General features: G+C 36.4%; 1 protein-coding gene across 2 annotated transcripts; it reads right to left on the bottom strand.

Annotated features, from left to right (window-relative positions):
- Positions 1-7,525: 7,525 nt before the first annotated feature.
- Positions 7,526-14,141, bottom strand: LOC130989375 (probable phospholipid-transporting ATPase 8). 2 transcript variants are annotated; one of them, XM_057913335.1, is made up of 11 exons: positions 13,016-14,141; positions 10,945-12,302; positions 10,712-10,822; positions 10,340-10,616; positions 10,141-10,229; positions 9,958-10,066; positions 9,680-9,880; positions 9,430-9,555; positions 9,000-9,098; positions 8,677-8,868; positions 7,526-8,301 (listed from the first exon to the last, which is right to left on the bottom strand). In XM_057913335.1, the coding sequence occupies exons 1-11, from the start codon at positions 13,406-13,408 to the stop codon at positions 7,744-7,746; spliced, it is 3,513 nt and encodes a 1,170-aa protein (XP_057769318.1). In that variant the 5' UTR covers positions 13,409-14,141; the 3' UTR covers positions 7,526-7,743. The 2 variants fall into 2 exon arrangements, with proteins under 2 accessions (XP_057769318.1, XP_057769319.1); XM_057913336.1 differs by having other exon boundaries at positions 10,945-12,351; positions 13,016-13,151.
- Between the last annotated feature and the right edge of the window lie 1,675 nt (positions 14,142-15,816).

The following is a 15,816-nucleotide window of genomic DNA, read 5'->3' as shown; positions in this document are numbered from 1 at the left end:
ATTTAAAGTTGTTTTATGATATTTTATTCAACATATTTTATATATCTACAAAATAAGAGAAATAAAAGCAGGAAATTAAAATTTTAAAATAATGCTGCATAACAATAGCAACAATTAGCAATTTGAGGTTCTCAAAAAGAAAAAGATTTGAGTTTGTATAACTTGCGGCAGTTTGTATTTGACTTTTTAATGGTAATAAACCTTTTCTTATTTGATCGTGGGTGGTAAAGACAATTTCAAATTCCAAAATTACCCTTCAAATTAAATTTATTGACATTTACTTTGCTTTTTATATATAAAAAGATATGACCTCACATATTATGGGATTGGTAATGAGATTCAATGTCTCATAATAAATTATATGTACCATTATATTTCACTTTTTATATCTGTCAATGAGACTTTGCTTTAGTAGCAAAGTTGAGACACTCAAACACTCTTCTTTATAAAAGGTCTTGAGTTCAAGATGATGATGTATTGTTGTTGTACTATATTATTTGGTGTTGTGGTCTTACACGCAGGGCGTTCTCGCTTACGATTCGCCTGCGTGCAATGATGTTTTCCCACCGTTAAGCGGTGTTGAGGTCTCGTCTACGTGCGAGTTGCATAATTGATTGTATTCAAATACCTCTTGTAACTTAAAAATAAAAATAAATATATATGAGATAAATTACGATATGTTTATTTTAAAAATATCTATTATTTTAATAATATTTTTTTATAAAAATAAAATTTACTATAATACTATGTACATTATACATAATTTTTATTTCAAAAAATTATTTTTTTTAGAAAGTACGACTTTGAATTTATCAATCTAATAAAAATAAAAATTGTAAAAACAATAGTTATATACTCGAAACTAGATGAAATAAACCCTAGTTATTAATCACAAAAATAAACTAAAGTATATAAAGTTGGAATTGAAGAGAAAATATATAGAAAAATAAATAAACCTCAAAGCGAGATATAAATTGGGATATCAAGTTAGGTACACTGAATCTCAATCACATTAACTATAGCACATTATCACTTATTCTAAAACAATAGTGAGTTCATTTTTCCACTCAACATAGTATCTACCAAACATTTTTTAGAATCCGTGTAATATTCAAATGATATTCTTTTACGAGACGAAGGGAGTATGAAATAAGAGTGTACTTAGTCTTTGAAAGTTACTACTTTAGGTCATGTTCGGTATAAAAAAAAAGGAAATAAGGGGGGAATCCAATAGAAATGGAAATGAAATGACAAACTTTATTAATTTCTATACTTGGTATGCTTCAAGAATATTATTTCTTCATCTCGGAAGAATATGTTTAGTTTGTTCGACATAATTTTTAATAAGTCTAAATATATGAATCTACCCACTTTGATAATATGTCTATGGAAACTATCCACCCATATAATATGTCTATGGAAAATACCCAAAGTACAATTGATGTTGATAGGTAGGCATTGAATTTTGCAAAAATTCTTACACCTTTCTTACACAAGTACAATTGTGTAAGAAAATGTGTAAGATAGATAGTTAAGAATTGTTCAAAATCTGAGAAAATGACATTAATTGCTAACTCACGTCACTTTCATGCACTGTAGGTTTGAAAAATTTGAAAAAATAGGCTACGTTTGTGCGTTATAAAATATCAATAAGCAGGCAAAAAATTCCTATTTATGTATATTATGAACAAAAAATATTTTAAAGTCAATGGAGTAACAAACCTCCCATAAACCCTAGCCGCCTGCATAAGCCTCGGGGTATTTTCACGCGCGGCTTCTGTAGGAGGCTAGGGTTTATGGGAGGCTTGTTACTCCATTGGCTTTAGAATATTTTTTAGTTGACAATATACCTAAATTTAAATTTTTTAGAATTTTTATTAATGTTTTATAACCCACAAACGTGCCCTCATTTCGTATTTATTTTTTTTATATATATATATTTTCTAAAAAAATATATATGAGTGATCCAAAATGAGGATATTTATATAAATAATTAAATAGATATAATCGAATATATATATATATATATATATATAAAACAAATACGAAATTAGGGCACGTTTGTGGGTTATAAAACATTAATACAAATGCTAAAAAAATTCAAATTTAGGTATATTGTGAACAAAAAAATATTCTAAAGCCAACGGAGTAACAAGCCTCCCATAAACCCAAGCCGCCTGCAAAAGCCGCGCGTTAAAATACCATGCGGCTTATGCAGGCGGCTAGGGTTTATGGGAGACTTGTTACTTCATTGGCTTTAGAAAAAACAATTTGTTCACAATATACCTAAATTTGAATTTTTTAGCATTTTTATTAATGTTTTATAACCCACAAACGTGCCCTCATTTCGTATTTATTTATTTTATATATATATTTTCTGAAAAAATACATATGAAAGACCCAAAATGATGATATTTATATAAATAATTAAAATGACCCAAAATAATTCACGGATATATATACTGGAAATAATTCACAACAAATAAACAAGAGGAATCCACATTGATTTGTAGTAATCCACATTGGAACCAAAAAAAGATAAATGTACGCCTTTTGAGATAGATTGGACGGCTCAAGCTCACGGGTTTTGCAAACAAGAATTTGACCCAATGAGTACAAGAGGAATTCACGGCTTTTGTAATTCACGGGTTTTTAAAGAAGAATCTCACGCCCACAGGATGCAAAACCCGACGATTGACCTCACGACCGAGGTTGGTTATTTTCTGAAGCAGTTTTTACATTTAATCATTTTTTTTTACTTAATACTAATATTAAAATATGTGCAGGTTGTTGATATGTACATGATGACGTTGAGGCATAGGTTGATGGCGCATGCTGACTTGATAGATGGGATTGATGACAGGACCACTGTCATATTAGATACAGAATTCTTCGTAAGCATTAATTATTCTACGCTTACAATCAAATATTCCATTAATATAATGGTTTTTTTTTAAACAGATATATTTGGAAAAGGAATTCAAGATCCTCATGGATGCTGCTCGTGCAATGTTCCCCGATAAGAAAGAAACAAGGATTTTGGAAAGTGACATGCCTTATCGTAACTGGCTCCCACACCCCAACCGCTTGTATGCAGTGTATGGCCAACGAACCTCGTCGACTCAAAATGATTGGATGGATGCCACACAGGTACTCATATATGCCTACATTATAAATGCTTTCGAAGCTGTTGATCAATGAAGTGTTAACCAATTGTATTTGCATGTGCATGTCATTATGCCTATATTGATAGACGACCGTTTCATTACCTGTAGAGTGGATATGCTCACGGGTAACTGTGATGTCTTCGACGCTCAGTGGTTCAAAACGTTGGCGCAACCGCGCCGGACCCAGCTGATCCAACTGAAGCCGCTGCAATGCCTTTTTAGTAGGCTGCTTGACGTGGCTTACTGGTTTGAGAGGACGAGGATTGTCCATAACCCAATAGAGAACCTCAGCTGGCGTAAATTGAACATCCGCTACGCCGATATGACTGAAGTGTTTCACCAGCCTGACCAGTGCAGCTCTGGTGTCTATGCGTGCATGTCTGTGGAGCATTTGATTTCAGGGTCGCCGCGCATTACGTGGGGCGATCAGCATGCCACTGACTATAGGCGCAAGATAGGCAGTAGCATCTACGAGTTTTGCGTACCATTAGATAGTTGATTATGTAGTTTTGACATTTTTATGACTATTTTATGAAAAAACAATCCTAGTTGCATGATATTTGAATATCTGTAATTCAATATTTCATTTCACTTTTTTTATCAATTGCATCTTACATAAAACTGAAAAATAAGCTCAAAACACCAACAAGCCTCCCAAAAATGAAGGTCTGGAGGCATAAGCCGTTGACCAAAACGTCAAAGGCTTTTAGCGCCGGCATATCATTTTTGGGAGGCTTGTGGGTTTTTTCAGCTTATTTTTCAGTTTTATGCATGACAAAGGCTTCTTAAGTTATATTATGTCATGTACTCAACTTTTGTTCTAAACATTATATGTTTGTCAAATTTCTCAGTCATAATTACAACTCATAGTTGTCATGACATGTCAATGGTGGTCATAACTATAGAAGTCTAATTTCTATTTACAATTTGTAAAATCTGAGAGTTGAAAAACTTCTAAAACATCATAAAAACTCCAAAACTCCAACAAGCCTCCCAAACATTTGTGTTCGCGATCACTAGCTGCCCGTAAAATTATGAACGGCTTTTGCTCGTGCACTCAACTTTTTGGGAGGCTTGTTCAAGTTTTAGAGTTTTTATGTTCCCTTACATATGTTGCAATTGCTGATCCAAAAGAAAACCATTTATTATTATCCTTCATGAACATATCAATTAATCCAATAAGTGTGAATATCTGTAATGTTATTTTTCACTTGGGTATCGATTGAATCCTATATAAAACATGTAATTAATATGAATTAACCAACAAGCCTCCCATAAATGAAGGTCCTTCGGCACAAGCTGTGAACCAAAAAAGACAAAGGCTTGTTCTTAAGTACTATATCATTTTTGGGAGGCTTGTTGGTTAATTCATATTAATTCCATGTCTTACACATAATAAAGGTGTAATAAGGTATTTTTAATCCAAATGAATAATATTTAGCGTACTTAATAACATCAACATAAACTAAATACAATAGGAAATTCATCTACTCATCGTCAACCGTACCCTTGCATGCTCTACGTGTGTGACCAGACTTATTTAATATCTTCATAAAATACTTTTATTATTAAAATAATAACTTATTTCATAAATATAATGTAAAAATAACGATACATATGTTATAAAATATCAATACGAAGGCAAAAAAAAAATATTTATGTATATTGTGAACAAAAATAAAATTACAAAGACAACAGAGTAACAAGCCTCCCATAAACCCTAGCCTCTTGCAAAAGCCGCACGTAAAAATAACCCGCGGCTTATGCAGGAGGCTAGGTAGGGTTTATGGGAGGCTTGTTACTCATTTGGCTTTAGAATATTTTTTTTTTTCACAATATACATAAATAGGAAGAATATGAGATAATCACCATGAATATAATGTAAAACATGCTATTTTCATTAAAACCAACATACAATCAAACATGAAAACGATAATTTATACGAAGAATATGAGATAATCACCTTTTGAGGTAGAAATTCAACACAAATTGCACCACCTCTCGCAAAAAACCACTTCTCAAATCTTTAGGGATCTATTCTTCAATTAATTTATTCTCTAAACTCACGAAAATCTATGAGTATTTGAATTTATGTTTTCTCATTCACACATGCAGCCTTTATAAGGACTAATATTAGATTCCTTAGTACAAATTCACGTGAAATGTATTGTTCATTTAGTACAATTCAACCTATTATTTCATGTGTAATGGAATGCATGCATAAAGTGAGCATTAAAGCCTCACTACCATCCAACCTTTTGCAGAGTCATCTTCTCTTACATTTCATGTCAGCATGTACTTTTTTCCTGAAAAATTAACAAAAAAAAATACAAATACAAAATAAGGATATGTATGTTACGATGAAACATTCGTGACAATGCGAAAAATTACAAAATAATATATATTGTGAAACTAAAAAATATTTCCTACCTAGCAGACCAACAAGCCTCCCAAAAATCGTTCGCCGGAATCACTAGCCTCCGGTGAATTTACACGAGGCTAGTGACGCCGGCTAATAGTTTTTGGGAGGCTTATAATTACATTTTTAGCTAGATAACATTATATTGGTTCAGAATATATGAGGTTGGATATTTTTAATTGATAATTTCCTATTATTTTATGTGCAATTCTATAATTTTATGTGTAATTATATTATTTTATGTGCAATCAAATCATAGATAAATTGAGTATTATTACCCCCACTACAAATTTTGGCAGATTCACTCTCTCTCATGTTTCACATCTATGTGTACTTTTTGTACTATAAAAAGAATGAAACTTAAAATTTATAAAAATAACGATACATATGTTATAAAATATCAATACGAAGGCAAAAAAAATAATATTTATGTATATTGTGAACAAAAAAAAAATTACAAAGGCAACAGAGTAACAAGCCTCTCATAAACCCTAGCCTCCTGCAAAAGCCGCGCGTGAAAATACCTCGTGGCTTATGCAGGCGGCTAGGGTTTATGGGAGGCTTGTTACTCCATTGGCTTTAGAATATTTTTTGTTCACAATATACCTAAATTTGAAACTTTTTTCCTGCGTATTGATATTTTATAACGCACAAACGTAGCCTATTTTGTCAAATTTTTCAAACCTACAGTACATGAAAGTGACGTGAGTTAGCAATTAATGTCATTTTCTCAGATTTTGAACAATTCTTAACTACCTATCTTACACAATTGTACTTGTGTAATAAAGGTGTAAGAACTTTTGCAAAATTCAATGCCTACCTATCAACATCAATTGTACTTTGGGTATTTTCCATAGACATATTATATGGGTGGGTAGTTTCCATAGACATATTATCAAAGTGGGTAGTTTAAAATCCCACCCATTTAATAAATGTTAGGTTTGTGTGTTGTGAATTAAGAAATGAGTCCACTTTTGTGAGTGGAATGAAAAAATAATTATGGACTATATTGGTAAATTTGCAAATAAGTGTTGAAAGTGAAGATAAAAATAGTGGGATTGTGTCTAAAAATGGATTGTGAATACTCTTATGAAACAGACGAAAAATGAAAGGGAACATACTCTTCGGAGATGGAAGGAATATAAAATTTCCATTTTATATCATTCTCTTAAAACACTTTTTAAATATGGGGTTAATTGCATACATAAATTACCAACTTTTAATAAATCCTAATTTTGCACACGAACTTTAAAATCTTTATTACAATTACTCAATTATTAGTATTTTTTTTTCTCATTTTGCATATTCATTGATTTTTCATCGTGGTGATATAGCATAAATATACTCGCTTTGCATGAATATGCTTGTGTTGTATAATTATGATCATTTGAAAAATCGAACTAACGTCATATTGTATGGTTGGATGGTAACAACGTCGTTTCAAGCTCAAAATTTGACCAAAAAATGAGCAAATATGTAATTGAGTAATCTTAAAATTTTCTCTCTCTAAATTTCTCTCCTCCAAATTTTTCTTTATCTATCATTCTCTCTCGATGATTTTCTTTCTAAACATTATCTCACTAAAATTTGTACTTTAAAATTTCATCTTGTAAATTTTCTCTCTAGAAAATTCTACCTCTCGAAAATTTATGATGCACGAGAGGACCCTCAGTCAGATAGTTTGTAAATAAGGCGACTATCACCTAAGTACAACAATATGACCAATTTCTGTAATAAATAAATCATATTTTTATATTACGACCAGTAATTAATTATTGGCAATCCATTGGTGAACCTACTTTGGAGTGTTGAGGTGTGCCATCTTTTGGTTTATTTATATCCATGCCTTTGAGATGATATATCCAAGCATTCAAAAACTTGGTTTACATTTTTCAGTTTTGCAAAACTAAGTAGTAATGAAGCAGGAAACATAGATGACTTTATAGCATATGTAAGTTTTTTACTTTAAGAACTCAAGGCAGAAACATCCATTACATTTTGAGTTTTACTATACAATGCCTTGAGAGACCATTCGAGCTCCAGATGTGAAGAATACCAAAATTTTCAAGAAAAACAAATCTCTCTTACAACTTACAATCAGTTGTAACTGTGAATTGGGCTTCACCATTTTGAATCCCAACAAATGATCATACTTTACTATTTACACAACAATGTATCTTTCTCCCTCAATTTACCATTTCGATCGTCCGAGGTTCCCCTTTGCCATAGTTGGATAATGTCGTGAGGCATAGGGAAGAACCACGTCTGGACCGTCCTGTACAAGAGGTACGGCAGCAGGCAGGATACGACGACGAGCAGCGTCCCCAGCCAGAAAAATGGGCTCGGCCCGCAGGCCTCGATGAAGACCTGGTAGGCCGTCGTCGAGAACAGAGGCGGAAAGGCGCCGTAGATGAGCAGGAACGCGTACCAGACGGCGATGCTGCCCCAGATGACCAAGTGCTGCATCCACGTGAAGTAGTTGATCGAGAGGGCCATCTGGCAGTTGACGGTCCACACGACGCACGAGTACATGTAGACCCCGAGCATTTCGAAGTCGAGCACTTGGCCGTCCCCGCGGAAGGCTTGGTGCACGGCCGAGCTGGTGGTGAAGAAGAAGATGACGACTGAGCAAATGATCCCGTTGAGTATCCAACCGAGAATCCGCGGCCAACTGAAGAGGATGTCTTGTATTCCTTCTTTATATAACTCGGGATTCTGTAACGCATAAAATATCATTCGTTCGTGCAACATCTACTACTGCATCTACTTCCTAAACATGCCTCGTTCGACTAAGTCGGATCCTCTATTGCATCAATTGGATTTACGGATGATTGTCGTTGACAAGCGGCAATCATCCGTTGATACAATGTGCGATAGATCAGAGTCAATTCTAGCATTTCCCATATAACAAAAGGAAATTCTATCTATGTAGATAAAAATCTGAAAATAATAGCCACTTTTGACGTGATCAGGGTACGAATCCAAATCCTCCAACTAAAAACAATTACGTGAAAAGGAAACGAGACTATAATTTTGGGACGGAAGGAGCATCTAGTACGGAACGACGAAATGAAGGGTGGTTCTTATTACCTTGAGACAGAGACGCGGAGACACGTCCTGATCGAAAACACCAAGAGCTATCACGGGTAGCGAAGTGAAGAACACGTTGTAGCACGACATATACCAATCGTTGTAAGCTGGTTGGCCGGAGAAGGAAGCGTAAGCCTCGAACCAGAAGAGAGTGAACCCGAACGCAATGTTTTTGTAAAAGAAGTAGCACACCTGCATTTTTTAGCAGATGAAGAAAGAGCATCAGATTGTTGCGATAACATATAGTCTAGGACGACATTTCTTGTTTTAACGTGAGTCGTAAATGTCATCAACGAGAAGGGAATAGAGCAACAAAACTATACCATCATAGAGATTCGTCTATAGCACCAGTGTCCGTGAACCAACAAAAGGCGTTCCAGATATCGGAACTGTGCAATGGCAAAGTCACTTGACATTGCAGCCTGAATAAAATCCAAACAGAATGCGTCATGTTTCGAAACACGCGAGTATTACATCTGTAACGAGCATCTGGATCGTGTTATAGAATAATCGGGGAGATATAGGGACAGATATACAAGAGGAAAAGTTATCAACAAAACAATATAGATGAGGCACACTCCGGTACATCCAGATGCACGCTGCATCCGCCCCAATTAAATCCAAATTGTAATTAACAATTCTGATTAAGGATTAATAACACTGAACCTTTAAAGATTGTCTATTACAATTGTAAAAACCGAAATTAAAGGTGACAATTACAATTGTAAAAACCGAAATTAAAGGTGAGATTACCTGCATTCCTTCCACGCCGCTGATTCCAACCCCGATATCAGCTTCTTGAATCATGCCGACATCATTTGCCCCATCGCCAATTGCCAGCGTCGTCCGGCCCGTACCCTTCTTAACCAATCTTGTAACCTGAATATCTTCAACAGTGACATTGCATTATTTGATCCTAGCAAATTCTAAACTTACGAGAGTATAGAAAAACGTAATGTGTGTGTGCGTGCGTGCATGTGAGAAGCACGGAGATAAGACATACAAGAGCTTTCTGTTTAGGCGTGGATCGACAGCATATAACAGAGGCACAATTAATTGCAAGATGCAAAAATGGATCCTCCAAATTCTGGCTCAGAACAAATGTCAATGACTTGCCATCAATTATTAAAGCAGAGCGCCCTCCAGACGAACTAAGTAGCCGCGTTCCTCGTCTGATTTGGTTCGCGATGCTTTCACGTGAAGCCTAACGTGGCCAGACAGACAAGACCAGTTAGAAGAAGGTGTATTTTAACAACAGATATGGATATTTAGGACCATTACCTTTGCAACGGCCTCCTTGTCGCCTTTCTTTTCTAGCTCGGTCATTTCTGGAGATTCTAATGTAATCACAATTTGCTCCATGTCCTCTCGCAGCAAGCTGCAAGCATACCTATAGAAAAAATATGGTAGTTTAAGATATCTCGTCGCTTTTAATCTTATGGCCACAGTGACAATTAATCTTACCCGATGTTTATGGCTGTCTCCATCTTATCACCTGTTATCACCCAAATCTTGATTCCTGCCTTTTCGAGCTTTTCAATGCACTCGGGGACCTAGAGAACGCATACGAGTAAAGAAGATCAAGAACGGACACATCTAGACGAAGAGCATACATTTCATCGTGAACAAGAAAAATGGAAGATAATACAAGTTGGAGATAGACCCCTTTTTGCAGTTTGTCCTCGACAGCTGTAGCACCGAGGAGAATCAAGTCCCTTTCGATCTTATCAGCAGCCGCTTCGATCAATGCATCTCTATCAATGCCTATGGTCGCCTTGGCATTCAAAAACTCTTTCTCCCACAAACTGAACTCTTCTTTGCTAAGCTCACGGTATGCAAGTACTAGAGTTCGTAACCCTGCTTCAGCATATCTTTTGACATGATCCATCGTGACAGCTATGAAATCTTGCGAGTTTTCCGAAAGCCTTTCGAGCATTACACTGCACAGAACGCACAAGTGTGGAGAAAGTAAAGGCTCATGTTGAAAAAAACAAGACACTTCTAGCGGATCGGGGGTCCTCAAAGAGAAATATACCCGTCGGAGCCCTTGGACAGAAGCAGCAGCTGGTTTTCGACATTTCTTACAATCACAGACATCCTTCTACGATTACTACTAAACTCCAACACGTGGAGAAGCTCGTACTGTCTGTAAAAATAGCACCACATAGTAATTAGGGTAACATGAGTATTGGTCGACTTTTTGGCAAAATAACACGACATAACAAAAGAATTCCCAAAAAGAAGCATAAAAATTCGAAAAGGTTGCACCTGTCGATTTTCTGGTTGCTCTCGTGATCCAATTCACGCAAAGAGATGTGAGATTGTGTTCTTTCATACATCTCGAAGCCAAGCTCCCTAGCAGAAATAACAAAAGCAGCTTCATCTGGCGACTCGGCTTCATACAAGATTTCCTTTTCCTCATTGACCTCAGGAATGGCTGTATGGCAGAGAGCCAGAACTCGAAAGAACTTCTGGATCATATCCGCACGAGGCTCATTCACCCACTGACCATTCATGATCCGATCATCGTGAAAGTTGAAGCCTTTAACCGATTTTCCCGGTGCCATGCCGTCGTCACTCTGTATGCTAGTAGATGAAGTGACTTCAGAGTCATCAAGTGCATCCCCTCTTCTCTTTGCAAGCACCCTCTCCACTTCCGTCAAACCACTGCCATATGCGACTCCAGCAATCGAGCATTTGACAAACTCCATCGAGTTGCACGTTAGCGTACCAGTCTTGTCGGAAAGTATAGTATCCACCAGACCAAGCTCCTCGTTCAAATTCGACGTCTTTGCAGTAGCCGGCCCATCCGTTTCCTCATGATACATATCAATATCTTGATTGATAAATATAACTTGCAAAACTTTGACTAACTCAATAGATACGTATAGGGATATCGGTATCAAATATCCATACAACATAAGCGCAGTCAGGAAATGTAGGAATGCAGCCAGCGCCGATCTATTTGGGTCGTAAAACGCAGTTGTCTGGTCCGGTCGAAGATACCACCTCCTTAACTCTCCGTCATCATCAATGTCATTCTCCGTCATGATTCCGAAGAAGAACGACCCAATGAGAGATACGAGCACTAACAGACTGAAAAGGACATACACGATTTTATCCATCTTTCTCTCAATCTTACTCCTTTTCGAAGGAGGCTCGATAGCATTCTGCATAACTTTCGTATCATGATCAGTGAAAACGACCACACCATAGACGTACTCAGTGTTTCGCAATTTAGAATCCCTTAGGAGAAACTGCTGCAGAGAGACTGGATACTGCTGACCATCATGATAAAAAGTTCCGACAAAAGAATAAAGATCCTCATTCGGGTCCTCACACTTGATAACGGCTTTAAAGTGCTTGAAGGAATCATCCTCGTGCATGTTGGATGTAACATCCAAAGCGTGCTTCACCTTTAGATTAGTCTCCCCGTCTAAATTTGTAGTTTCAACATAACAAATCCCATCCTCGTAACTCGAAGAGAGAAGCAGCATATCCGCAGGAAAATGTTCATCCTTGTGAACTTTTACAAGATCACCGACTCTTAACTTCTTCCATCTCGCAATTTGGAATCCATGATTTCTATCATAGACTTCAACCTTCCTATTATTGGCCTCTATATCCTGAAAATATTTTGGTAGATCACAATTCATTACTCGGATCAAGCTGTACCTATGAAACAAGAAAATAAGCAAAAGTAATACGACCACCGAAGAAACAAAGCACCTCTAATTCCTATACAATGCACAAAAATGCAATGTTAATCAGCATCACGTTTTATTTTATGTTTGCGAATAAAGTACAAATTTTGCCAAGCCCAACGAATTGCATTCACATGGCTAAAGGTGACACCGTAATTATCACAATAACCCTTCTATTAAATGTTTGGCAAACGATGAATTGCATAGCCTGGTCTATCGAAAAAAGTTTCTCAATCACAAAAGTAGTGCAAACTATGGATTGTTTCCGTGAACATCAAGGTTTTCATCCTTCAAATTATTTTTGAAACATTTGGTTAATTCCCCTATAAGGCTGCCACAAGCTTTTACCTCGTCTAACCTTCTCTAGTTCAAACAATTCTAACATTTTACATCACCATCAAAAAAGGAAATTCAACCAATATTCCAATTCTACCAATTGCTTTTCCTAATTGAGGCTACAATTGCACAATCCAAAGATAAATTTTCTACTACACAACATCAACGAAACAAGTAAAATTAACATACGAGGAAGCTCTTCCATCCAAAATTAGAAAACAAACAGAGCAAGATCTCTAATAAAGAACAAAACAAAAGCTAAAGCAACCAAAACAAAACGAAGCAATGAGAGTATAAACCTGCTTCCTACGCCTCCAATCTTCAATGGCTTCCTTAACAATGGTTGCCCCAATCACCAACATCAAAGGCAGGAGCACACTATACGCAGAGTACGGCGCCAGAGGACTATAAGACACACAAGCCACCACAAGAAAGTATATGTTGGCAACCCTCCTAAACTGCTCAAACAACGACTTTGGAATGAAATTAATCGCGGTGTACTTGGTAGTCGAGACATAGTTACTCGGGTACCTAGGCAGAATCTGCTCTGGATTATCAGGGTCATTACAATACACCACTCTTGAGTAACCCTTCAGCCCAATTTGACTATGTTCATCCCCAAAAGATGATCTAAAACAAGAAAACGAATACAACCTACTAAATCGAATCACTTTCTTCCTAGGACTAGCCATACTTCCCCTGTCTTAAACCTTATCCAAATTCATAACCCTCCCTTAGTAATGCCACAGCAGTTATGAATTTATCCACATTAAACAGCTGTAATAAACAGATAATCAGTCCACAAATGAGCTGTAGCAAGAATTTCAAGAATCACACATAGTCACAAGAAGAAGAGAACAAAAACACAAAGGGCACTACTAACCCAAATGGGAAAGAAAAGGAAAGGGATTGAATCAGCATATACAACTAAATTGAGCTGTCAAGAAAACCTCTAGGAACCCTAAAAACCTCAACTTTCCCCCACAAAAAATTCATTCTTTACTTTGCTAGCAAGTTCTGGAGGTTTCTTCCTCCCCCCATTGGCGTGTAGGCGGCGAACAGCATATGTGATCGCGATGAGAGAGAAAGGCTCACGTTTGTCTCTTTCTTGGCGTTGTAGAGAGAGAACAGGTGGGAGTTTGGAGTGTTAGTTTAGCTACTTCGAGGAACTCTTGTGACTCGAATTTCTTTGGGGATTTTGAATCAACAGTGAGCAGAAAGAAATGGGGGTGAAGATGACTGAATGAGAACAAAAAAAAAACAGTGAGAAGATTTGTTCGGTTTTAGTTAATGTTCATCAGCTGGCATGATTAAACTGTTGATGCTTTAAAGAATTAATGTCTCATCGTAGATTTCTTGCATACTAACTCCATTTGTATTAGTCTTAATTTTTGATAAGTATGATTTTGTTTGTGACCTTTCATTTCTTTGGAGACTATTCTTCAAAATTAATCGTTTATAAATGCAGGAATTTAATCATTTATGCATGCGCCAGCCTCTACTAGAATAATTATATATTGCTGACACGACAAAGATTGCTCTGTATCTTCACCACAATACAAAATTTGTCTTCTGATTATTTGTACAAGTTAGGTAAGTTCTGAAAATGAAATTTAGATAAATATATGTACTTGATAAATAAAGTTATGACGTTAAAATTAGGTCGGTGCAATACAATACACGACGAGAATGATAAAAACTCCAAAAGATCTTTTAATTGGTCTAGTAAGTATTGCCTCTAAAAAGAAAGAAAAAAAATATATAAATATAGATTTTCAGATAAAATAGGATATCAAAGTTTGTTAATTGGTCTAGTGGTGGGCATATGTATATATACATAACGTGCATTCTATTGTAGATTTTTTATGTAATCATATATTATTAATCCGTGTGGAATTAATAGCATATGTATATTTTTCTAAAGAAAATCCGTAATCACCTCAAAAATTCTGCCGTATAAATTTATAAGTATTTTAATGAATTTGATAAGCGGAGTATTTCTTTAGGAGAAATATAGATAATTTAAAGGTCATACCACGATTATCAATAGAATCACCCTAATTGCTGAAATCTTTCTCCACGCCTCTAGGGTTTGAGAGAACTGACTTCCGCCTTCGAGCGTTCTTCGTTCCCCTTACCAGAAGGGTTTGACTTGTTCTGTTTTTTGGGGTTTCAATATGGATCCAAACGAAATTCAAAAACTGGTGGACCAATTAAAGCTTTCGGAGGAGGCGAATGATACTACGGTGTCTCTTTCACCACAATTAACTGATACTCTCCGTGATGACTCAAAATTCCTTTTGGTTGGTAAAGTGTTTGCTGGTAGGCAGATCAATAGGGACTTGTTAATTGCTCATTTACCCATTATTCTGCAATCGAAACATCGTGTAGAGGCAGAGATTGTGGGACCAAATATCTTTATTGCCAAATTCCTATGTTTGGCGGATAAGAATCAAGCACGCCATGGAGGTCCATGGCATCTATTTCAGGATTTAATTTTGTTCTCAGAGATTGAAGGGTTTCAAAATCCTAATGAAGTGAAATTTGATTTTTTCACGGGGTGGATCCAGTGCCATAATCTTCCGATGGCATGTATGCACCCGGATGTGATACGGAAGATCGGAGAAGGGATTGGCCATGTGGAGGAAGTCGATATGAATGCGGGCGGACATTGCATTGGTCGTTTTGCCAGGGTTAGGGTCCGATGGCCCCTATCTAAACCCCTTCAAAGATGTGTTCGTCTCCTTCCGGATGGGGAAATGTATGGAGCGATTATTATCCTTTTATTTGAGAAGCTCCCTAATTTTTGCTTTAAGTGTGGCAGAATTGGACATCTCTTTCGTTTCTGCGATAGTACTAGCTCGTCTCAAGAACCGATGAAATATGGTACATGGTTGATGGCACCCAAAGGAAATGAGTTTCGTAGACGACAACCTGTTTGGGAGAAATCCTTGCAGGGAAATGATGTTCCCACAGGTTCTACCCATTCTAAGGGTAGCCCTGAAAAAGTTATTGCTGCCTCGGCTATGACTTTGGTTGACCGAGAAGTGATAAAACCTCTAGATGGGGCTGCTGATGCTCCTGTGAATCTTATTGCTGA

This window comes from Salvia miltiorrhiza, chromosome 6 (genome assembly GCF_028751815.1).
Source record: "Salvia miltiorrhiza cultivar Shanhuang (shh) chromosome 6, IMPLAD_Smil_shh, whole genome shotgun sequence".
Classification (NCBI taxonomy): Eukaryota; Viridiplantae; Streptophyta; class Magnoliopsida; order Lamiales; family Lamiaceae; genus Salvia; species Salvia miltiorrhiza.
The sequence above is the reverse complement of the archived record's forward strand: the minus strand, read 5'-3'. Positions and strand labels throughout refer to the sequence as shown.

What these genes read in the sequence shown, in the direction of transcription:
- LOC130989375 (XM_057913335.1), bottom strand. Translation starts at nt 13,408, where the DNA reads ATGGCTAGTCCTAGGAAGAAAGTGATTCGATTTAGTAGGTTGTATTCG. An exon ending in ATTGGAGGCGTAGGAAGCAG is followed by an intron (nt 12,303 to 13,015) that starts GTTTATACTCTC and finishes AAATATTTTCAG; the next exon opens with GATATAGAGGCCAATAATAG. An exon ending in AGGACAAACTGCAAAAAGGG is followed by an intron (nt 10,230 to 10,339) that starts GTCTATCTCCAA and finishes TGCGTTCTCTAG; the next exon opens with GTCCCCGAGTGCATTGAAAA.